General features: G+C 30.1%; 3 protein-coding genes across 4 annotated transcripts in view; 1 reads left to right on the top strand and 2 right to left on the bottom strand.

Moving 5' to 3' along the window:
- The window catches only part of LOC148232502 (UNC93-like protein), a 78595-nt gene that overhangs the window by 7044 nt on the left and 44863 nt on the right, over window positions 1-26688 (bottom strand). The window contains exons 6-9 of the mRNA XM_088191662.1: window positions 26549-26667; window positions 24452-24605; window positions 16475-16615; window positions 1955-2081 (exon numbers count right to left, since the gene is read on the bottom strand). Coding sequence (XP_088047788.1) covers window positions 1955-2081; window positions 16475-16615; window positions 24452-24605; window positions 26549-26667 — 541 coding nt within the window. The remainder of the gene's footprint in view (window positions 1-1954; window positions 2082-16474; window positions 16616-24451; window positions 24606-26548; window positions 26668-26688) is intronic.
- On the bottom strand, window positions 4664-6225 carry LOC148232504 (uncharacterized). Its single transcript, XM_088191663.1, has 3 exons — window positions 5704-6225; window positions 5480-5633; window positions 4664-5403 (listed from the first exon to the last, which is right to left on the bottom strand). The coding sequence occupies exons 1-3, from the start codon at window positions 5874-5876 to the stop codon at window positions 4828-4830; spliced, it is 903 nt and encodes a 300-aa protein (XP_088047789.1). The 5' UTR covers window positions 5877-6225; the 3' UTR covers window positions 4664-4827.
- LOC148232503 (uncharacterized) lies at window positions 6086-8862 on the top strand. 2 transcript variants are annotated; one of them, XM_088191664.1, is made up of 6 exons: window positions 6086-6338; window positions 6400-6553; window positions 6647-6941; window positions 7011-7399; window positions 7481-7617; window positions 7727-8862. In XM_088191664.1, the coding sequence occupies exons 3-6, from the start codon at window positions 6843-6845 to the stop codon at window positions 8002-8004; spliced, it is 903 nt and encodes a 300-aa protein (XP_088047790.1). In that variant the 5' UTR covers window positions 6086-6338; window positions 6400-6553; window positions 6647-6842; the 3' UTR covers window positions 8005-8862. The 2 variants fall into 2 exon arrangements, with proteins under 2 accessions (XP_088047790.1, XP_088047792.1); XM_088191666.1 differs by having other exon boundaries at window positions 6128-6338; window positions 6400-6941.

Genomic DNA, 26688 nt, shown 5'->3' with positions numbered 1-26688 from the left:
AATACGTAAAAAGAATGACCAAGGTGTATACTCACAAATTAACAAATGTGTATAAATTAACTCATTACTCAAAGGGTTAATCCAAATTGAAAGGTTGACAAATAAAGCTTATCATTATCTAATGATTTTAACTTGAATTGATAGGTTAACTTATGTGTATTTATTATTATAAAATACGTTATTTTTCTTTATAAATCATTTAAAATATTTAACAATGGCAAAAAGTGAAACAAATATAAGCAACAATATTTAAATTTAATTTTTTCCCAATCATACATATGCAGCTGTGTATTTTTTATTAGTAAAATAAGAAATTTTAAGGCTTAAGGAAAAAATATGGAATTTTAAGATCAAAAGCTATGAAACGATTGGTTATAACTTAAAAACGTTAAATTTTACTTTTGAGAACATCAATGGAATACTTAATTTTAAACAAATATTTATTGGATTTTTTGGAAAATCAATTCTCAATTCGAGTGATAGTTTTTGATAAGATATGTGCAAGTTTAGATTTTTTTTGTTCAATAAAATATCACAAGAAATAAATTCCTGAATAATATTCCAGAAAAACGATGAAATTCTCCTATTTAAGAGACACTTTATTTTGTTTTGCTCTAAAGTCATGCTTACTATTATATATGTTACAGTGAATGTGTATTTTTCAGTGAAATTATATTTTTACTAGTATAAGCATAATTTCACTATTTCAGTGAAATTATATTTGAATACATTTTCATTGGTAGATATACATATATTTATATTAGAGAAAATATAAATAAACCAAAATTATATGCTGCATCAAAATATCTATGAAACTAAATTTGACAGTTGCGAAACGTTCATTTGCTTTTCAAACCCAAGCCTAATCTAAATTAATTAACTTTTATTAAAGCAAGATGGGTATATTTAATTAGTTTTAGTCGGTTTAATCTAATATTTTTTTTATATTTTCATATTGCAGTAACGATTGTATAAAGTAAGGCTAAAGAATATTTAAAACTAATTATCACGATTTTTTAAAAAGTTTTATCAGTGACAACGAATGGACTAATTCACTTCCTTTTCTATATTGTCATTTTTTCTGCTCTAAATTGATATTAATATTGCCATTAGCAGCAGTTTTTTAGCTCAAACATAATTAGAAATATAAACGACCATTTTAAACACACATTGCAAGCACAATATGGCTACTATTGTGCCCTTGCATACACTGTAACATGACACGTTGCCAATCAAGTAGAAAATTACCAGCATATTGCTTGTAATAGTACTAAATAAAATTATCTAAGACTGAAATCCGGTAAGCCAGTGTAACAAAATTAACGATTGAGGCAATATGAATTTAATTTACCATGTCTCTGTAAACCATTCCGTTTTTATAAGTTATAAAACAATAACGAACAAATCCAACATAGGGTTAAATAAAAATCAAGTAAGATGTCTTTGACCGGAGAGAATTTAACGGTCAATGTTTAGCTCGGTCGATTTATAACTTTGTCTGAGTTGGCGAAACTTAGTCGACTTGAATTGTCGCCAGATTTATACTCATCATACAAAGTTGGCCTAGAGCGTTTCGTTTTAATAGCGCTTAGTCTTATATTGTTTTAATTTGTATCACATATAATTTATCAATGTTGACCTTTAAGTTTAATTTCATAACGTTTACACTTGAACTATACGAGGTCGCGACCCTTTTACCGTGATTAGCGTCTATGTTTAATTTGTCGAGTTATGAGATTAGGGCTCGAAACGGCGAAAAGTTATACCTTACACTTAACCTGATTAATTTAATTTGATTAATATGAATTAAAATGCAATATTTTAACGAAGTTGTTTTAATTTTGAGTTTAAACATTGACCTTATCGGTTTCTATCTAATAAATTAATAATAGTTTTAGAAGCATACACGAAAGCGAGTTTAACACTGGCAATTATTAGCAATAAATTTAATTACCATTTACTTGCACCAGCCAAATTGCATCAGCTACACCCCACAGTGCAGCCACACCGTAAAACATGAGAGGAACATCTGGGCGAGGGCGCCATGTGAGCAAAATGATGCATAAGCTCATATGTAGTATCTGAAAATTAATAATAACATGTTATTAATTATATGACGGCATATATACAATGGAAAGATGTGAGTCGGCGACTTTAGAATTGCTTTGTTCTTTCAGTAAAATATATGGCATTGTAAGAGTAAGTGAAAATCTTCACAGACGACAACATATAATATAAAAGCAAATTAATCAAAATATATTTTTGTATGGAAATAATTTTTTTTTAATAAAAAAATAATGTAGATTGTGTGTTGATTCTAAATCACGGTAATAATAAAGCTCTTTAACAACAAGAAATGTAGTGGTTTTAAAATATTAATAGTTGAGACCAAGTTGTAAGTTAAAGTTAAGAGTTAAACAGCCACCAAGTGCGCCGTAGAAATCGACGCTAACTTTTTCCGACCGCTTAATAAATGTTCTAATGACGCTTTTATCATTAATTTTGCACCATTTAGAAGAGTGCTGCGAAAACAAAGGCAAAAGCTTGTTTTTTCTTGCATTAACCGTTAGCGTTCCATGATAATATTATCAGTTAATTGCGGCGTCATTTAAATCAGAATTACAAGTTATTTGCGTTTTAAATAAAAAATAATTTATAATTTAGTTAATCAAAATCTGTATTTTATGTTGAATTTAAAATATATTTTTTTTTAATTTCTGTTTTATAAAATTCTGCGAAACGGTTATCGGGCTCAAATTATTTTTTCACATATAATTAATTGTTTTTTATATTTACATTTTTAACACAGCATCCGTAGCTATATAAGTGTTTACCCGCACATTTTCTGTTAACATGGTTTTTAAATTTATTTCTGTGAAAATAAACATGTCCAATGATTTTTTGTGTGTTTAATGCAAACAGGAGCCAATCTATAATTTACTGTGGCGTTTTAAAATAACCAACAACGTTGACACTGTATAGTTATTTCTGGTTTATTTTGTATTTTCCTAGTAAATCTTTAATATATTGGTTAATTAAAAAAATACCTTTTTTAAATCAGTTGCAGAAAAAGCGCTGCATTGGCAACTTGAATAATGCTACGTGCGTCAAAATTAGGAAAGAGCAGCTTCTTTTATGCCTACGCTACACTCTCTGAAAGTTGTCTATAACTGAAGTTTGAGTAAGCGACAATACTGTCGCAAATTTCATATGCCGTCCGGACGGCGGTTTCTGTCACGTACAGCCGGCATATTTGCGCGCGATCGAAAAATGTGCCAAATAATCGCAATTTTTAAATTGTCATATTATTAAAATTACGCTACTGATAATTATAAAAGTTTGTGTAGGCACTCACCAATATAATATCAGTGAAAACTTTTCGGTCGTAAATATTCAATTTACGCAAAATCTTTGTCGGCTTTTGTATAATGCCATAAGGTATAAAAATTATACTTCAAAATACGAAATTCTAAATAAGAATTCGTTCTGGTGTGACGTTTATATAAGCCGATCTAGGAAAATACATAAGGATATTCGAAACGATTTTTTTTAACAAAATCAAGTACTACTAATTATTTTTCAATTATTTAATTTTTTATGAAAAATATAATAACGATATCTGTTAGAAGAATATACTATCAAAAATATAATTAATTCCTTTTGGTGACCCAAAATATAAGAGTCTGTTGAAGTTCCCGATAAGCATGTGGTATTATAACTTGACCACGTGACCACGATGCAGCGCTCGACATGCGTGTTGACCATAGGACGCCTACGCGCATACTGAAATTGGACCGAGTTACTCGTTCTATCTCAGTTTGCAAAACACTACTAGATCATTATCTCTCTCACTATCGTTAGCGAAAAGGGAAGTATCTTACCGCTCGCGCTCGAAAGAGCAGTTCCGACAGTGAAATTTCCAATTTCACTGACCGAAAGCCGGGTGTAGTTGTGTGCGTGCGTACGCGGCTTAGCGACGGTGCTGCCCTCAAGTGTCAATCGAGTGCAACTTGAAACGTCAAATTCGGCTTTCGGTCAGTAGAATTAGAAATTTGCCATCCGGCAGATACGTATCCATAATAAGACGTTGTATATGTCAGCTTGATGAATATGAATAAAAAATAAAGTTTTTTATTTATTTTATAGATAATTTGTAATTTTTAAAAATGTTCATCTCTAAAATGATTTCTACGCGGCTTAGCGACGGTGCTGCCCTCAAGTGTCAATCGGGTGCAACTTGAAACGTCAAATTCGTGTAACTGCATGCTTGCGAACATTTGCCTTTGAAAATCGCCACTGAGTAAATGTATTTCAAAATGTATCGTAGCTGCTCAAATAGACTATACAGTTTTTCGACCCATTTAAATATATTTACTCAACACAGTAAAAATGGTTATTTAATTTTTTATTTTAAGCGCCTAAGCATTGTTATAAGTAAGCAACATAAATAACGCTGCTTTCGAGAAACTACCATCCCAAGACTCCGCTTAAAATGTCACGACCCCGACTCCAAAGCCCTAGTTCAATCAATTTAATACAAATATTTTTTCAATATTTACATTGTAATCCATAATTATAGTTATAGCATCTACTTATTTTTTGGCTACATTGAAGAAATCAATTGATGAAGTACAAGGATAGTTTGAAACAAATCAAAGAATCGTTCAGTTTTAAATTTTTTATTTTATCCGCTGATTCTACAATAATTATCAGAAAGAATCAGCAAAGAAAACTGATAATGACAGGACATATAAAAACAAAATGAAAAAAATGCATACATACGTTCATTAATGTGCTGCTCCATGTGACTTTCCATTATATTAAGACTTAATTATGCAACCGCTTTAAACGTTTTATTTTTAATTTATTTGAAAGTGCTGGGCGACCAGAAGCTACAACTGAGTTGCCCCTGGTTATACCTATCCTTCGCCTACTAATGGCCGTTGGTTGAACTTTAATTTTGGCACCAGAATTACGTTTAATTATATTTTTATGATGTGCAGTAGTTACTTTTTTAAACACATCTTTAAAACCGTCCTCAAGTTTTTTGGCCAAATCAGGATCAAATACTCCCTTCATTAATGCAAAACAATTATTTTTAAGATCTAAAAAAAAATCGGCAAATTTTTCTTTCATGTCTACATTTAAGTTGTTATCAATTGAAATTATTTCTTTTTCTTCATTTAATTTAAAATCCCCATCGACAATGGATATGTCACATGGAGCAACATTAACGCTGCTGCTGCTGCTGCAACTAACTGAAACTTTAGAGTCACAAATATCAAAATAGTCATAGAAGTTATTTTTGTTATGTTCAGATGGAGGCAAACAAGATAATGTCTCTGCGTTTATTATAGGATGACTATGCTCTCCGATAAACTGTATTATCGTTTGATATCCGTCCTTAAAATTTGAACAGAATTCATATATGTATAAATATGAGTTATATATCAAAAGGAAAAAAACATATTGAAATTACCTTCAGATATTTATCTAGCCTCATTGTGTCACAAGTCACCTTTTTGACAAGAACGTCTATTTCAGCTTTGCAATAGAAATTTTTTGATTTTTCATGCGTTCTTTTTGCAGGGTCAAGTTTCCAGGTTTGGGAATGATGACATATTTTCCTAATCCTACAATAATTATGTATGTGTATATAAGAACTGTTATCTATATTATTATTAGTTTAATTAGAGTACTCACTGTGAAATATATCGTGTGGGGTTTTTTTTCATACTCTTACAATTCCAACTCGTTCTGGATAACGCACTGTATTCTTTTATCCAGTGCTCCGCTTCCTCGTTCGTCTTTATATCACATCGATAAGTTTTGGTGTCAACCTCGACGTAGTTAAAAGATTTAGGAAAATGTTCCATCGTGGTAGTTATTTATTAAGCAAATGACGCCCACGCGTAAACGACCGTTGCAAGTAAACGACAATGCACTCGATTGACACTCGAGGGCAGCACCGTCGCTGAGCCGCGTACGCACGCACACAACTAGACTGGCATACGACTAAAGCGAAGTGTAGTTGTATGCGTGCGTACGGCTCGGCGTCGGTGCTGCCCCCGAGTGTCGATCGAGTGTACTGTCGTTTGTTTGTAACGGTCGTTTACGCGTGGGCGTCATTTACAACGCGGGGCTGCTCAATAAACAACTACCACGAAGGAAAATTTTCCCAAGTCTTTTAACTACGTCGAGATTGACGCTAAAACTTTTCGATGTAATATAAAGACCAACGAGGAAGCGGAGCACTGGATAAAAGAATACAATGCGTTATCCAGAACAAGTTGGAATTGTAAAAATATGAGAAAAAACCCCACACGATATATTTCACAGTAAGTACTCTAATTCAACTAATAATATAAATAACAGTTGTTATATAGATAATTATTGTAGCATTAGGAAAGTATGTCATCATTCCCAAGGCTGGAAACTTGACCCTTCGAAACGAAAGCATGGTAAATCAAAAAATTTCTTTTGCAAAGCTAAACTGGACGTTCTGGTCAAGAAAGTCACTTATAACACAATGAGGCGTGATAAATATCCGTTTGTATAATAATTTCAATATGTTTTTGCCTTTTGATATATAATTCATATTTATACATATGTACATATTTGATATGAATTCTGTTTTAATTTTAAGGACGGATATCAAACAATAATACAATTTATCGGAGACCATAGTCACCCTATAATAAACGCAGAGACGTTATCCTGTTTGCTTCCATCTGAAGATTTCAAAAATAAATTTTATGCTTATTTTGATATGGGATTGAAGGTGGCGAGGCTATGAGACATTACGAAGTTCGACTGCTTTTTTTTTTAATTGTTGCATTGAAATGGCAGATGCATCAAATAACTCAAAAATGCATACTATTCTATATATAAGGCAAAAATGGAGAGATTACACTTTGGGTCCACGTAACGACTGTCTCCAGGTTAATTTATCTTGAAAATGAATATGTTCGCAATGTTTCTATCAATTACTATGTATTTATTAATTACAGATTTTAAAAGAGAAGATACCGCTACTTGAAAAAACAGGACTTTTCATTAAATATAATCAATCACCGTTTGCTCTTGTTATTGTAACGCCAATGATGAAAAGAGCTCATTCTCTGCCTTTGACTAAGCATATTGTGTTCATAGACAGCACTTTCTCTTGCGATGCAGAAGGCCATTCAATTACTTTTATTTTAACGGCATGCAGCATTGGAGCTGTTCCTCTAGGCGTTCTTATAACAAAAGGGCAAACACAATCTGAATATCAGGCTGGATTTCAGTTGTTGAATTCTGTTGTAGGTATTACGCCACAAATTGTCATGACTGACGACTCTAATGCTGAACGAGGAGCTATTAAAAGCGTATGGCCGGAATCTAAAAGACTTTTGTGCCGGTATGAATTACCAAAATTATATAATTTCCTAAAATTTTCCAAAAATAAAGCTAATATGTTTTCATTACTTTGATAACTTAGATTTCATATTTATCAAGCCATCTGGCGATGGTTGTGGGAAGCCAAGCATGAGATTATAAAAGGTCACCGTAAACATTTGTATACAATGTTTCATGACATACTAATAGCTCTAACCCAAGAGGAAGCACATAAGGCATGTGAGTATCTGTCAAATAACATTGTATCAAATATGTATGATAGATGGGTACAGCATATTGCAGGTATTCAAAAATGTTTCGTTAATCTTATTTTTAATTACATTATTAGGTTATTGGAATCGACGAGAATGCTGGGCTTTAGCTTTGCGTGATGAAAAGACACACGGACATCATACCAATAATTATAGTGAAGTCAGTGTACGTCTTTTCAAAGATATCGTCCTGCAACGTACCGAGTCGTATAACCCAATAGCTTTGATGGATTTTGTGATGTCGGAGCTCGATATGTATTATACTTGGCGCTTGAGAGACGTATCCAACGGTCGGTGCAGCAAAGGTAGGAATTTATTATTAAAAAAACTTGCAGCGGCTAACATACATTTATGACGGCATTTATAAAGTCCCTAGCTCAGAACGCAGCCAATTTTATTGTATAGATTCTAAAATTGATATTTGCTCATGTGGGGATGGTAAGTTCGGTAAGTTTTGTAAACAGGCAGTGGTATACAAATATCATAATAACTTAATTCCCAATGCACCACCTTTAACTGCTCGGACAAAGTACGAGATTTCATATTTAGCTTTTGGTGAAAAGACTCCGCCAATTGAACTTTTTATACCACTGCCTGATATTTGTGATTCTATTACAGCTAGTAGCAGCAGCAGCATCATCAGCATTAATATTGCTCCATGTGACATATCCATTGTTGATGGGGATTTTAAATTAAATGAAGAAATAACTTCAATTGTAGACACAAAAGAAAAATTTGCCGATTATTTTTTAGGTCTTAAAAATAATTGTTTTGCATCAATGAAGGTGGTATTTGATCCTGATTTGGCCCAACAATTTCAGGACGCTTTTAAAGTAACATTTAAAAAAGTAAATACTGATTATAATAATAGAATTAAACGTAATTCTGGTGCCAAAATTAAAGTTCAACCAACGGCCATTAGAAGGCGAAGGATAGATATAACCAGGGGAAACTCGATTGTACCTTCTGGTCGTCCAGCACTTTTAAATAAATTAAAAATAAAACGTTTAAAGCGGTTGCAGAATTTAAGTTTTAATATTAAAAATAATAAACCTAATGGAAAGTCACATGGAACAGCACATTAATGTTTGTACATATGTATACATATTTTTATTTTGTTTTTTATGTCCTGTCATTATCAGATTTCTTTGCTGATTCTGTCTGATAATTATTGTAGAATCAGCGGATAAAATAAAAAAAAATTAAAACTGAACAATTCTTTGATTTGTTTTACACTATCCTTATATTTCATCAATTCATTTCTTCAATCATTAGCGGTAAGTACATGTAGCAAAAAAATAAGGAGATGCTACATTTGCCAGAAACTGAACTATAAATATGGATTACAATGTAAATATTGAAAAAAAATATTTGTAAGGAACATTCTCAAAATATATGTTTTAAATTCATTGAATAAATTTATAACGAATGAATTGTTCATATATGTACACCATAAACCAGAACTGTGGAGTCAGAGTCGTGATTTTTTAAATGGAGTCTTTGGAATACATTATGTGGGGCAGTGTTTCAAAAGCGGTGTTATTAAAGTTGCTTACTTAAAACAATGCTTAGGTGCTTAAAATAAAAAATTAAATAACCTTTTTTACTGTGTGTTGATTAAAATATTTATATGGGTCGAAAAAGAACCGAGGGACAACAATATAGTCGATTTGAGAGCCAGATGAATGTTAATGAAAACATGAACTTGTACTTGATAAGTTACGGAGGTAATAAAATATTTTTATAGTAGATGGTACTTCCTGCATAAAAGAGAAAGGTTGACTTAAAATAAATTAAACAGAGTTCCCACTATGAATAATATGAAGTACATATTGATAATAAACAACAAAGTTTTTTGGGTTCTTATTCATCTCTGAATTATAGTTAACATTCCGTTAGTGGTGCTGGATCTGAGATCTTAGATTTTAGAGCGGGCAGAACCGAACTCGACCGAAGTAACCCAATATATTCTCCGGCCTTGGCCAACCTTAGCCAACTTCCAGAGAGTGTATTGCAGGCATTAAAATCGTTAGTTAAAAAGCTCAATCCTCAAATATTAATTAATAACGGTTTATATGTATAGAAAAAATAAACTTGTAATTAAATTGTCATATATCTAAATTAAATTTTCTTTGACAATTCGAAAAGTCTGAACAGATTTCTCGGAAAGATTCTGGGAGCATTCATCTGATGATGGTTCCACAAAAGAGCTAAATCGCGATCCTGTTTCATTGTAGAATTTATTGGTTTTAGTATTATCTAGAGATGCAAATTGTAAATAAATCTATAGTTCAATCTAAAATATAAAACTGAGGAAATTTTAAGAGTGAGAGTCTTAATTTATGGAAATTAAATAATCTCAGAATCTATATTTAAGTTTTAAAATAATAATATATTTACAATTAATATTTTGTTATTTATAGTTTATGGTTCAATTAGTCGTATATTTATTACCTCCACGTATAGAATGCTTACAAAAATATCTACAACAGTTCATATTACACGAGTTCACCGCAGATACATAAAACCATATAAGTATTTACTGTGCTGTTTTTAGAGTATGCGTATTTATTTATATGTAATTTATTTTTAATGTTAAAATATTTTATGATTATAAATATGAGAAATAAACATTATATAAAAAAAATCTGGACAATTTAATTTAGTTATTACAAAAAGTGATATTACTGTGTATGAAAAATAATATTATTGTATGAATACAATAAAAAGTATATATTGCAAAACTTTCATTTTAATATAATGTTCAATAATAAAGTATATTTTATCGTAAATATTTTTTTTAAATTACTCAAAAAAATGTAAATATGCTTTAACGATTCTTAAGCAAATATTTTGAGAATCTATGTTACTTTTAAAACAATCGCAACATTAAAAGTTTTACTTAACAGCTGCAGATACATGACTTTAATTTCAATACAAGTTTTTCACATCAATCAGAACTCGAAATTATAGTCAAGATTTATAATTAAATATATTATTTGAGATAAGAATTAAAAACAATATAGTGTGTCAACTTTCAATTTAACGAGGTTTTACTGTAATTACTTGTGGGTAGTAATAAAATCGGTAATAAAAAACTATAGAAGCCGGCAATAAATTATATATAAAGAGTAGGTTAAATAAATATAAGGCCCATAATGCTGCATTAGCGAGATAAAATAAATTTACAATCAATATGTTGCTATTGTGTGAGTAGTACTAAAAAGTAAATTCATAAATATAATTAAGAAATCGTGGCATGAAATAAAAAAATATGAAAAATGCTCTGGAGTTCTTGGTTCAGTGTTTTATAATTAAACGCTGCAAAAAATACGTTATAGGATTGAGGACATCCTTCCGAATATTAAATTTAGGTATATATTTTTTTGTTTTAATATTAACAACTGTATATTGTACCTTTTGACATTTTAGTTCAAAACTCCTTAATATCCTTACGCGATTGTAAAATACCTAGCATTTAATTGTTAAATTTTACATTTTTTTTGTTAAAATTTAATCTATGTTTTAATTCATTTACTCAAATTTAATGTCCGATCATGCGACAACAAACAGGTAATCTTGCGCAAAATCTTATTCGAAATAACTCATCGGCGACTGTTATCAAAGTGCGTATTCAGTTGAATTTATGGATGATTAATGTAGCCCATAAATAATAGGTACACAGACCCACGTCCGCCCAAAATAAAATCTTACTTCGGTCAGATAATCGGGTTATATTGTAAAATGTTTTTGGGCGGCCACCTTTGAAAATTGCGACACATTGAATAATTTATACGAAGGGCGCGAACCGTTAATGAATTAAACGCCGATGTTAAATCGACAGTTTTAATATATAACTTTATGAGCGAATAGAATAAATGAGCAAAAATGTGAATGAATCAATATGGTTATTTTTCTTAAAATTGCATGAATCAACGGATGTTGCTGATATTGCCTAACTAACTGAGAACCATTAGAGATTATTTGATTGCAAGGAGAATTTTTTTTACTAGATTCCAGAAATACGCAACCAAGACTCAGTTGCCATTTCTTAAGCTTATCTTAATCACAGCCGATTGAGCGTCGGCAATGACAGGTCATGTTAATTAATTTATTACCTTGTGTCGGAATGACGAATATTTTCTAGAATTTTGAGCGATGACCTCTATATTTATCAATTAGTTTTATTTAGCAAGAGATTTAATACAAAATGTTTAATGGATATTGCTAGAAGAAAATCTCTTCAACGGTGACTTCGTCTCATTTATGTATTAATATGCTTTATTAGTCTATTAAAAGCAATTGATATGATTCGAATTTATTTCTAATTTATTTATGTTTTTTTCCCATAGCTAAAACTATAAGGAAAAAACAACATAATCGGTGATTTGATTAGTAGTTATTCTGAATTAAAAAAACAATGGTTAGTTATGATCCAAAACTTCAAACATGAACGTTTTGATAGATTTCCATTCAACAAGGAGCATTTCAAAAATCTTATGCCTGAACTACACTCTCTGGAAGTTGTCTAAACCGAAGTTATAACTAAAGTCAGCCGAAACCTACGACTTTGAATGACGTTCGGACGGCGGCTTCTGTCACGTACAACCGACATATTTGCGCGCGATCGAAAAATGTGCCAAATAATCGCAATTTTTAAATGATCCATTTAATAAAATTACGCTACTGATAATTATAAAAGTTTGTGTGGGCACTAACCAATACAGTATCAGTGAAAACTTTTCGGTCGTAAATATTCAATTTACGCAAAATCTTTGTCGGCTTTTGAAAAATGCCATAAGGCATAAAAATGATACTTCAGAATACGAACACCACATCTGTAACTATCCTAGAGTTTTTCACCATCGATTCTAAATAAGAATTCGTTCTGGTGTGACGTTTATATAAACCGGTCTAGGAAAATACATAAGGATATTCGAAACGATTTTTTTTAACAAAATCAAGTACCACTAATTGTTTAATTTTATATGAATAATATAATAACGATATCTGTTAGAAGAATATACTATAAGAAATATAATTAATCCCTTTTGGTGCTCTAAAATATTCAAAGATGTCAGTAATGCTTCCACTTCACTCTCCGAAAGTAGGCGACAGTTGGCCAAGGACGGGAAATATAATGTGAAAATTCGGGCTTACTTCGGTCGAGCTCGGTTGTCCCCGCGCTAAAATCTCTCGCAAGTTCTCCGAGGTCACCGCGAACGGGAGGTAAACTGGGGGTAATTTTGGTCGAGGCGGCCGACTTCGTCGCCTCCAAAAATTCCCTCGCTTTCCGAAGTTAATACCCGAAGACGCTTCGAGCGCGAGCGGCGAGATACTTCCCCTTTCGCTCTCTCGCGTGACGAGAGAGAGAGATAGAGATGGTTTATCGCAAACTGAGATAGAACGATTCAATTTTAATATGGGCGTCTTCACGATCGCGCCACTGTTTGGTATTTTTGCCCGATCTGGACGGCCAAAATTATTTCTCCACTTTAGTTGATTCCATAAGTGCTCTTAGTCAAATATATGATATTATAAGTGCTAAAAAATACAATTATTTAAAGTATTTCTTTAATTGTAGGCCCGAGGAATAGGAATTCCGTGTTGAACGGTCGTGCGAATTTCGCCGCGTAGCGTAAAAAAAAAAATTGTATATGTCACAAATTTGCTGTTTTTTATTAAGAAAAAGTATTTGACTAGCATTTTACCATACTCGGTATCGTTTTTTTAAATATTAGGTAATCCCGGAATTAATGTCGTTTTTTATTAAAACTCAAACTTATTTTTTTTTTCAATTATTTAATATTTTTTTAATACAAATTAATTTCTAGTGTTATCTACGACTCTTTGCCATCTTGTTACTAGATCTAAAATTCCTTTCTCATAAAAGGCTTTTGGTTTAGATTCGAAGAACTCCGAAAGACCCGATTTCAGTTTTTGTCGAATTGTCGAATTTTTTGTTCCCTAATTGCGTTTCTAAAAAGCGAAATAAGTGAAAGTTGCTCGGTACCAAGTCCAGAGAATAGGGTGGATGCAATAAAACATTCCAGCTAAGGTCCTGGATTTTTTTACGGGTAATATCGGCAACATGCGGCTGGGCGTTATCATGTTGAAGAATGACATTACTTTTATTCACAAGAGCAGGTCTAATTTTTTGTAACGTCGTATTTAATTTGTCCATCTGTTCACAATAGAGGGCTGCAGTAACAGTTTGCCCTTGTTTTAAAACATCATAATAAATTACACCTTTCGAATCCCACCACACACACAATAATGCTTTCCGAGGATGTAGTCCTGGTTTTGGTGTTGGAATTGGGGTTTGACTTCGATTTAACCATTGTTTCTATTTTTTAATATCATGATAAAGAACCCATTTTTCGTCTCTGGTGATAAGGTCATGGAGAAACGGGGTAAAATGTTGCTTTTCTTGCAGTATTTTGCATGTGTTGAGGCGTTGAGCTTTGTTGCGTCGGTGAGCGCGCGAGGAACCGAGATACCTTATTTTTTAACTTTTCGCAGTTTCTCAAGATAACGATGGGTGTTCAACCGTGATGTGCCGACTTTCTACGATAATTCATCAATGGTCATAATCGGATTTGCTTCGATTTCCGCCTTTAGAGCTGGACTATCCACTAGACTGGGCCGTCCACTTCGAAGCTCGTCCTTCAAATCGAGATTGCCCGTTGGAAATTTTTTGAACCAACTTTGGCACTTTCCTTTGTCCAGTATATCATCGTAAATGTCATAAATGCATTCTGTTGCTTCTGTCGCAGTTTTTTTTTAATGAAACGAAAACAGCATACAGCTTCTTAAATGTGTTTCCGAAGAACGCGTCTCTGCCATTGTTTGTAAATGGGGTAGAAAAGTTTTTTTTTGTTTAAAAGAAAGGCAAAGGATCACAGAGAAGAAAAAAATTACAGCGCACGTCTTCACTGCTCATCGGACCCAAAAATACTAAGCCAAAGTTGCCTATTAAAAAAACGACATTAATTCCGGGATTACCTAATATGTATATATTTAGTCATTCCAAACAAATTTTTATTTTATTTCATTAGTACGCGATCCACAATTTGACGTTTACCGATTTTACCACGGTAACCATATTATTAAAAAATTACAATCATTACAAAACTGTATTTTAAATTTGACGTTAACATTTCTTTAATTGTAGGCCCGAGGAAGAGGAATTCCGTGTTTAACGGCCGTGCGTAGCGTAATAAAAAAATTTAGCCGCGTAGCGTAAAAAAAAAAATTGTATATGTCACAAATTTGCTGTTTTATATTAAGAAAAAGTATTTGACTAGCATTTTATCATACCCGGTATCGTTTTTTTTTTTAAATATGTGTATATTTGGTGATTCTGAACAAATTTTTAGGTCGTAACTTTCGCGACTAAGCCCCGTCCCATTTTTAAGAAAAATACATTTTTAAGGTATGCAATGTGTTAAAAACCGCAAAAATCCGCAGTCAATTTTGCATATATCATAAAGAGAAAGACCTAAGCTATATATTGTATATAAAATCTCAATTCAGCAAATTGACTTTCCATACTTTTCCTTAAAAAATAATAGAAATTATTCATTAGTTGCACACTTGAACGTTTCCTGTTTATTATTTATTAGTGACAGTGAAGCCTCGATTCAACATAAAATGTCTTATTTACTAACATTGATCTATTCCGGTGCATTGCAATCATCCACCATCTCCTTTTTCTCCATTTGGCTTTAATTTTTTTTGTGTTTAAAACACGCACGTAGTTATAATACGCGAGGTTGAGAAGCGTGCACGCGTATGAAATTCCCGGCTGTGCGAACGCTATTCGAAAAACTGCGACCTTGACCGACTTCGGTCGAACTTCCACTAGGACAACTTTCGGAGAGTGAAGTGCAGGTATAAGAGTCTGTTAAGTCCCCGATAAGCGTGTGGTATTATAACTTGACCACGTGACCACGATGCAGCGCTCGACATGCGTGCTAACCATAGGACGCCTACGCGCATACTGAAATTGAACCGAGTTACTCGTTCTTTCTTAGTTTGCGAAACACCATAATATTTTCTCTCTCACTCTCGTCACTTAATACGCGAGAGAGCGAAAGGGGAAATATCTCACCGCTCGCGCTCGAAAGAGCAGCTCCGACTTCGGTCTCTTTGACTCTGGTCAATTTGCCGACAATGTTCGGAAGCGCTCGAAGCTGGCCAAGTCTACTGAATTACCCCCACTTTACCTCCCGTTCTCGGTAAGCTCGGACAGAACCGAACTCGACCGAAGTAACCCACTATATTCTCCGTCCTTGGCCAACCTTGGCCAGCTTCCAGAGAGTATAGTGCAGGCATTACACGCTATAACTTCAATACCTTGAATGTCAAAAACATTCACATTAAACAAGAAATTAAAAATAAATTAAATTATTAAAAAAAAATCATGTCCTAATATTTTGATTTTTTATTAATAAAAAATCAAAATATGAAAATTGTGTGAGTCTGACAAATAACTACATCAAAAATTTCTTAAGTTAGCATTGTCATATTATTCTTCTGATTTTATTGCTTTGCCAGAAGCAATACAAGATGAAACCTTTTATTAAACCAACCACGAAATTGCCGACAGAATAAAAATGCACTAAAGAAAATTTCGTTTAACAGTTTTTACTGTTTTTCATAAATAAAATTTTTAATTTTACTATTAATGTATTTATATATCTTCCTCTCTGTCATTCGTTAGCCAAGAGGGCTTAAAAAAATATTATTTATGTAACTTGCTAAGTTGCTTGTAAATATCTTTATTGTAAAAAGTTGATGTGTTATATAGGATTCAAACTTACCAGTGCAAGGACCATTACTGGAAATCTCCCAGTGATTTTCACTATTCCACCAGCAGCTATGGCAGCTATTGCGTTAAATACTCCAAAGCAAATCATCACAAATCCAATGTTATTGATTCCATATGCACAAGCGACGAATGCCTGAAAATATAAAAAAATAAATGTATATTATTGCAATCGCCTTGAGGTTGAAAGATAAAATAAAGAAGCACTCTTCAAATTGCCAGAGAATTTTTTTGTGACTATAATATAACACTGTTTACAAATTTAATTTAGAATCCTTTTGAGCCAGAATAAAAAGTTGCACTACTTGACAGTGCTATATGTCAGGATTTGTAAATGTAGGCCAAACAAAAGTGAGAATACTAATTTAAGGAAAGTTTTAACAAGACTAATGTTACGACCCATTTTGAATTTTTTTCATTGTCTCAGATAAAACGTACCTACTTCTTGGATGAATATTTAAACAAGGAATAAAATAAGAAAAAAATAAAAACATAATAATTAATGATTCTTACTATAACATAGTGTAATGTAAAAAATAGCTAGGTATATAAATAAAGTACGAACTGTTTAGTAAATATAAAAATTGAGTTTAAATATTTATCATAATTTTTTGAGGTGAATAAGAAAAAAACATTGTACTATATGTCGTTATATTTTGATTAGTTATTAGTATTAATTAATTTAATTAAATATAAACATAGTATATTCTTACATAAAAAATAAATACATAGAAGTTACTTTTATAGTTAAAACCACAAGCAGCGTTTTTTCGCCTTATCGAAGCGTTGAGAGATTAATTTTTAATCTCCGTATCATTTTATTTATAATATTAAAGTGGAATTGAAGCAACAGGTATAAATGATTTATATCGTACGTTCACCGCCAGAGTGCCGCTTTGTTGGGATTTAATGAGTAAGAACAGACTTGGCAAAACCGTAATGAATATTAAATCTGATGGGTATCATCCATCAAGTTAAAGCCTCGAAGGTAACTTTGGAGAGCGGACGGACTTGCGATATATCAGAGTTTCAAGCCCGCAATCCTTTTATAATATGTCCTTAAAACGAAGTAGTAAAACGATTGTTTTTAAATAACTTTGACTATTACTTACAGGGTTTTCATATAAAAATATAAAAAAATATATAATAAAAACACGTCACGCAGAGCAATCGACAGCCAAAACAAGATAAATCGATTTCGCCTGAATGTGCGGCGCATTAAACGGCTTCCAACACGAAAAATATCCCAGTTCCTGAAAAAATATATCTCAATTCGATGAAAAAATATCTCACATACGTACAAACACGTGTGTATATTTTGCGAATAATTTATAACGCAGAAGAGTCTGCAGATGACTTTTATAGTGCTAAAATTAAATTCCTCATACGTTTTACGATTATAGATATTGAACGATTTTATTTTATAAAAAATGCGGTAAAACAGATTTTTTATTATTTAATAAATATATATCATATTTAAATATAAATATTACAAATTTTTAATATTGTATATAAAAACATTGTCCATTTTTTAATCCCATGAGCATAGCATGTTAAGGGCATTAATTAAATATATTTCAATAGCCTCTTTTTCGCATCATCTGCAATGCAGTTTTGCATAGATCGAAATATATGGTAGAAAGAAGTAGCAAGGTCTAGAGATTAAGGCAATGAAATAACATTTTTATATATAAATTAAAAATATAAAAAATGTGCGTGTATTTTTGTATACATATTTTTTGGTTTTAAAACATTATTTCTTATGTAGAAATTTGCTTTTATATGCAAGGGTTTTGAAATACAAGAACGATACCGAAACGAATTAAACCGAGGTTCTACAGTACATAATTTAATCATTGTATATATTAAAGATTCCTGGGGAAAAATACAATAATAAAATTTTCTCCCTTTAGGGTATGAATATGATTTATTAGTCTATTAAAAGCAATTTATATGATTCGAATTTATTTCTAATTCATTTATGATTTTTTCCGTATGACCTACTTTAAATGCGACAATTTTCCTTCAAGGCTTCGAAGAAAATTCTCGCCGAAAAAATAAAAAAGAACCATAATAAAAATCGGCTTTTTATTCTATTTTGACTGGATGTGTAGTAGGACAAAGCGGTCGTTGGCCCAATTTTGACGATAGGGTGAATCTCACCCTTACAGATACATAGCAATATGTTCAACGTCCGACAAACCACTTTGCGCCATAAAACATTGAGATTATACCGGCGTGGAAAAGTAAAAGTTCCCATCGGCAAACTCAGCAGGAAAAATCGCATGGATTTTATCTGATTGATACGGCGTAAGTTGAGAAAAAATGAAGCAATCGAAATACTTTAGTTTTTAAAAGAGTTATGCTTAGAATCTTGGTGTAAGCTAATAATATGCTGTGAACTAATTTACTACGTTTTTATTGTTTAAATTTATAAATACACAGCTTAAAAATTAAATCTTTATTGAATAATAATATAAAAATGTTTTATTGTATATATATTAAATATTTGCTATTACAATTACTCTCTTGATACAACTTAAAATCTGTAATAAGTATATTAAAAAAAGGGGTTGGATAATTATTGTTATTAATTAAAATGACAATATATGATTAAAAAATATTTTTTAGTTTTTTTTAAAGATCAAGAGTAAATTTACTGATTTAATTCCCTTAATATTGTAAAATTATTATAAGATCCTTTAAATTTCGTTTTTATTATTGTCCTTTTTTTAATCCTAAAAAATTTAAACCTTAAATAAATCTATTTAATTGCTTGCATATTGATAATAATAAATGTAGAATACATTATAAATAAAAGTTAAAATATATTTTTTTCTTAAACTAAACTAAACAATATTGATTTGTTAAAAGTTTATTTATAAATAATTTAAAATAAAATACAGATTACTGTTTCGACCATTTTTTTATCTTAACTCATATGTTATGCTCATACAATATAATACAAATAAAAACGTGTGTTTAAAATTTTAAAATAAAAACAAAAACAAATTTAATTTAAAAAAATATGTAGCAAAATACAGGCATAACAAATATTGTTTATAGTGTTACTCCACATCTAGCAAGCATATATTTAAATTGTTTTGTTCAACCATTTTCCAAATGTATGCCTTTCTAAGAACTATAATACATATCGAGACAGATAAGACATTTTTAAAAATTCAAGGGATAAGACATTTTAAAAAATCCAAAAAACATATTTTTGCCAGAAAAGACAGCTCACATGTTTCTTTGGGTTTGTGGGGTTTATTAATTGAACTATTTATCTATCTATGTTGAATTTAATTAATAAGCTCATGCTATCAAATCATATAAAAAGATCAGTTCGAATTGTGATATTGAGTTTTCATTGTCTAAAAAAATTTTTTTTTTTGTTAAATGGAACACCACCGTGAGAAACCTTTAGACAAATTAAGTTAAAAAGTACGCGGCATAACCCAGAGAGAAATAAAAATATCCATTGCCTTGAGAAAATATAGCTCACGCATTCAGAATTGCCCTCAAAATGGCCGTTTATAATCTAAATTGTCCAACGACAATTTGATACGAAAAAATCCATCGACCCAGCTGCTTAACGTCTATCAAATCCAAGATCAAGGCAGGATTTTGAGTCTCTTATTTTATCTGATCTCCATCGCATTAAGTGCTTTAAAGCAATATCTAATAATCAGATTAATAAATAAAGGCTTAGTTATGTATTATTTTTTTACTTATATGAAATACTAAAACATTATTTTTGAACGTTTTAATATTTTCATTATACTTATACAATTAGTAAATTAATATTTATTTATAACACTATTTTCATTGCCCTAATTTGTATTTTTTGCAATATTGTCTTATCTGATTCATTAGGAATATACAATATTATTGTACAATAATTAAAATAAATCAATATAATTTTGTTGTTTTTACACAACATATCACTCATCCTATATATTATATCTATTTTTTATCCTATTATATATATATATATTATTAAATTATGTTATTAACCACTTTTGTTACACTATCATCGATAGTATCGAATAAAATATTTCAGTAACAGATTTCTCTTATAATAATTATTTTTTTAATAAGCAAGAGAGTAGATTTAAGAAAATGATATCAACTATTTTATAACCCTTTAATAAACAGATAATACAAAAAATACTTATGTACCAATCTAATTTGAATGGCTTAATGAACTATATTGTCTTACATCCTCTCATTACCAACATAATAGTTAAGTCGTATTATCCTCAACCAGCAATTAATTCACCTGCAATATCCCCATTGTGAATTGTTAGATGTACTTACATATCTAAATTTAATATTATTATTATTATGAGCATGTTTGTAAGGATTCTACATACTCATTATTCGTAAATAAACTATTTTTACATATATATATAAACTATATGATTTTTAAATGGAAGCATAAACTTAGTGCCTAAAGCTTAACTCAATTATTTATTTTAAAATTGAAATAAGTTTATCAAACAGATTAAACCGTATAATATGGAGTAAATGGCATTGTTTATCTACACTAGCTCCTTTGGTTATATAATAATGTCTCAGTGCATTTCTTGTTATTTTCTATCAGATGCAGTTGTGCCGGAGGCTGTGGCTCAGTAATGCCAACCATTTCCTGAACGTCTCTTTAATCGAATCTCTCGCGGTTTAATACTATATCCTAGCCAAAGATAATAATGTCATTTCATCTGAGACCGCAAAGTAATAAAAATACTACTAAAAGAACTTTGGAAGGTCTGAAAACTAATACAGTTTTAACGTAACTACGATTCTAAGAGTATCTTATAAACTTTGCGCATTTTAATTTGATGTGAGTTTGGGGACGAGCTTTAAAGCGGACGCTACGATTAGAAAAGAAAATTTAAATAATGCAATTGACTAGTTATTTTTATCACATTTTCATGCTGGCTTGTGCAGTTGAACCAATTTTAAAATTTTACATTGCTGCAGTGGCAGATTCAAATTAGCTCGCTTCTCATTGTGTTGCGTTTACATTAATGATACATGAAATGCAGATGAAACTCGCTAGAGAACTAAAATTGCTTTTGTATTACCATATTTTTAATGAATTTATATATGTTTAAACATTTAAATCAAATTTTGTATAAATAATTCTAGCATTTATAATATTTTACAATTAAATTTTTAATACAGTTAGTAGTTCTTAATGTACGCAAAAAAACTTTAAATTATTTTAATGCAAAAATATTTTACTAATTCTAAAATATCGATATATTAACCAGAGGTTTTATGTATAGATTTAAAAAAAATAAAACGCGTCAAACCTACATCAGTCGTATTTCTTCAGTAAATTTGAAAAAAAAAATGATAAAATAAACATAGTTCTATCTGTGAATAGTAAATATCCCTATTGAAACTCTTGTATTATTATTCTATCTTTCTTAAAGGTTGCCAAATAATATTCCAAGTGCTTTGAAAAGAAATAAATTATTTTATATACCACTGAGATAACTATATAAAATATGAACTTAAAGCATATAATTTGTTAAAATTAATAAGGTATCGATGTACTGTAACATTACTATATTTACTGTTAGTCTTCCGTTGCAAAATGACAGACATTAGCCTAATTCGTTACAACTGGATAAACAAAATCAGAAACATTTAATGAAGTAGTGAAACACTACTTCATTAAAAACTAATATTACAGCTTATAGATGAAAATATAGATATAGAAAATATAGATGAAAATATGCACGATTTACTTTTATCAATAATTACGATATTTATCCATGAGATTTGGCAAATCTAGGAAAACCAAATCCGTGATGAACGATCAAAATGATCATTTTATTAATACCTATGACTAATTACAATCTTGCAGACACGATAGACACCAGGTTTTGTATAAGATTTAAAGCTAGGTTTTTAGTTATTTGTCACCGACTTATATAACTGGTACCAAATCAATATAAAATAACACAAAATTCATATTTTTAAATTTTTTTACCTTTGCTTTAAAATTACATTTTATTATATTTTAAATAGCCGCGATTTTTTAAAATAGTAGCGAGTCTTATTATATTATATAACATTATAACTCACATTAAGACAAAACAAATTATTTTTTTTTTTTTTTTTTTCAAAAAAAAATCATTTTTTATTTCTTTAATATTGCTTTGATATTTTTCTAATAGAGTTATATTTTATTAATGTTTAAAATAGCTGCCATTTTGTAAAATCGGTCTTAGCGTACAAACTTTGCCATAAAACTACGGCAGTTAATATACCCTTTTATTTCGTTATATTCCACATTAACCCTTTGACCGCGTTAATCCAAAATAAATATAAATTTTTTTTTTTTTTTTGAAAAATGCAGATTTTATTTTGGTAATGTGTCTGAATGTTTTGATTTTTAAAATGTTTTTTTTAAAAACATATTTCAAGAAAAAATTAAAACATTTTTTTTACTGATTTTTGTGTAAAGGAACAAAAAAATATTAAGTGACTTCAGTCGATTTACGCGTTCAAAGGGTTAATAAAAAAATGTAATTTTTTTTTCTTCAATTATCAATCTTAGAACGTTTAAATATTATTTTAAAATCGGTTATCAAAAAAAAAGACCCAGGTAAAAAACATCAAAAGGCGAAAAACGATAAAAAATAATAACTGTCGTAGTTTTATTGATATCATCATGAAACCTATTAAAATTATAAATTTTATAAATTCTAAAATTAGAAATTTTATAAATTCTAAAATTAGAAATTTTATAAATTTATAAAAGCCAAGTTCGTACGACTGATTTGCTATTATTTTACAAAATATAATCAGTTTTATTCATATTTACCTAAAGCTTGTCCTAAACATAGCTTTGTTAAATCAATCTGTTTTTTAAAATTTAAAATTAGTTGCTTTAATAAAAAAATGAGAAAAAATAAAAAGAATCAATATATGCAAAGAGGATGATCTATAAAAAATCAAATCCTTTAAGAAAAACTATTTGAAACGATTCTTGGAAAAATATCAAAATATCAGAATTTTTTTATTTATAGAAATTAAAATAACATGAAAATTGAGATATGTAATATAAAAATTAAAATAAAGAAAACTCTGTTGTAACCTGACAGGGGTAAGCCCAATGCGTTACAACCTACAAGTAAGTATTAAACCAGAATCAGTGACATCTTTATAAATTATTATGTACTATACAATTTATAATCAATAGATGTCAATGAGCTGGGGCCGTTTTTTTTTAATAATAGAACATTTTTATGAATAAAAATTCGAGTGCGGCTGCCAGGGCTCGAACACACGACCTCAAAGTTACTAGTCTAATACGTTACGGACTACGCTATTCCGTCCTTATATATTAAATTATCCATTATTAATTATCACACATAATTTTTTCGGCTTTTGTCAGACGGAATTTTGATTTTTAACTAGTTCTAGTTGTACATATTAATTCTGCATATTAAATATTTTTTATGTTCTATTAATAATGTCTTATCCAATATAAAATAATATAATCCCAGATTGATTTAAAACGGTTGTAGCAAGTGCTCTTTTTGAATGTATTTTTCGGAATACCGTTTCAACTAATGTCAGTACTTTATTTTTTATACTCTTTAGCTTACAACTAACCTTCTTCTTCGAAGAAAAGTTTGTAAGAAAATAATAATTAATAAGTATAGCTGTTCGACTTTTCAAATGACTTTTTATTACCCATTTTTAATTATACTTTATTTTTATTTTTTCTGATATTTTTTAATTTTAGTACAATATACACCTAGATCAAAATTTCATGCAAATAAAAACGCAAATATATTACGCAAATTCGGCAGAGGGTAATAACTCGTGAAGAAGCCGTACTTTCGCGTAATACATACTGTCTGATTCCGTTTATGCGAGAAGCAGTCGAAATAATGCAAAGCGTATTGTCATGGAGCTGGGTTAGTGTAATTGGAAACTTACTTACTGAATTATAGTCGGCGGCCATGAAAGCTTGTTCAGCTCCCACGAAGGCCGTAGCTGGAAGCAATAAGAGTTGATAAGATTCTCGTGTGTGTTTCAGGGTTGCCAGCAGCCTAGACGCGGCGGTGCCTTTGGGACCGACCCTCTTTCTCGAGTATCTGGAAAATTACCACAGGAAATGTGATGATGTAGCAACAAAAACTGGACCCTAAAAGAGTTTCGTTAAACACAAAAAATAAGCATGTTTCATAAAAACGCGTTTTTAATACGTTGTAAATTATTTTTATTTTTTCTTTTAAGTAAAGATGTAAATTATTATATATACTAAAAAAAAATTAATGGTTGTTTTTTCACGAATTTTGAGAGTGGATGAGTAATATTTGTTTTGCAAGACATCACTGAATATTTTATTTAAATAATAGACCGCAGTTTATAAAAGTTTGCCCATTTCTTGTGTAGGCGCTTCCCTGAACCAGAGGTGTTCAATCAACGACCAAGTTTCGACAATAACCTGGTATCGGTTGGGTGATAAATTTTCAGTTAATACACATCTTGAATTTGGCCCGAATCCAAGTACCGAAGAGAAAAACGACACACTATTACTACATAAAACGACACAAACACCATAGAGTTGCGCTGAAATGCTATTTGCGTTTGTTTACTTTGAAATTTAGTTTTCATCTAACGTATGGATTAAGACTTGTTTTTGGGTCGGCGCTGTATAATAAAATGTCAGAAATATGGCATGAGATAAAACAAAGCTTATTATAAGATTATTAAATTGAGATTAATATATGAAGTCGTAACGTAGCAGAAGTGTGTGCCGAATGATAATAATTTCAGGCCGTGTTATGAACAACAAAGGATAACGTCCTACTAAACTTTATTCGGAAACTTAAGTCGTATTTTCGCACTTATAACTCGTTATCTGAGCTAAGATTATATGCATTTAAACATATACAAAGATGTTGGATTTGATATAAATCAGGATCATAAACAAATATTGCTTTTTTAAATATAAAACACCAAACTTAGAACATAGTTGTATGTTTCTTGAAGCGCCTTAAGATAAGTTACATTATTTATGTACAATATATCTAATAATTTATCAGTAAATTAAAAATCATTTATATAACTCAATAAGTTCAAAAATAATTTACTTAAATTCAACCTAATACATTTCTGCTAAATAATTTTATTGTCAAAATATAAAATAAAATATGATAAGATATTAAATTATATTATAGATTAAGGATCACTGTAATTATTAAGCTAAAAATTGAGTTAAAAATAAATTTATTGCTTAAAATCTGAAATGAAGTAATCAGTTTAAATTAATTACAAATAAAATAAAAAATCAGTAATCTTTAATAAAATAAATAAAATTTAAATTTAAAAAATAATAATAAACTTGAGAACAAAGACAATTATAAAATTAAGTCATTGTCGATACATTAAAAATAAAAATAAATATTTCTTTAAAACCCCAAATAAAATGATTTTAATGATATTTTTTATTTCCCCCAATAAATATGTATGTCTTTTGTGTGAGATTTTAACTCCTAACGGATTGGTACTTTTTGTAGTGCAAAATATTTATCTTTGTGTTGTTCAAGTGGTTGTTATGATGACGTATGGCGCTTATTATGTAAAAAGCCACACACCCTAACAAACAATTACATCATACTCAAGCAATAAATTTATTTTACTTTCACTATTTAATTTAATCATTTAAAACAATATTTTTTCAGAGTCAGTTTTTTGTAAAATATTATAACATATTTGGCATTAACACTTTTATCTATAATTATAACTTATCATACATTATTTTATTTTTGTAATTCGAAATAAACTCTATATAAAGATGATTTTTAAGTCACCATTAGTGCCAAAATATAATAATAATGTATGTAAAAATCGTTATTGTGGTAACGCAACTAAGAGGAATACCGTTTAATACAAATATAATAATATTCATGACGTTTTTCAAATATTATACTTTAAATGGCAATATCTTAAAACCATAATAAAAACACTTACGATAATATAGCCCTAAAGTGACAATGTCATGTATATAAAAATAATAAAATATTCTAAATACCTTTTCAAGCTATCAGTTCCCACGGCGACAATAACCGAAGCGAAAAACATAAAGCCTAAAAATATTCCAGCGATCATTTTTATTTTGTTCATGTCTGGAGGCACAATCTCTTGATAATCCTTAAAAAATACAAGCATTAT

This window comes from Plectrocnemia conspersa, unplaced genomic scaffold, assembly GCF_051122295.1.
Source record: "Plectrocnemia conspersa isolate PC_06_02 unplaced genomic scaffold, ASM5112229v1 ptg000009l, whole genome shotgun sequence".
Classification (NCBI taxonomy): Eukaryota; Metazoa; Arthropoda; class Insecta; order Trichoptera; family Polycentropodidae; genus Plectrocnemia; species Plectrocnemia conspersa.
The sequence above is the reverse complement of the archived record's forward strand: the minus strand, read 5'-3'. Positions and strand labels throughout refer to the sequence as shown.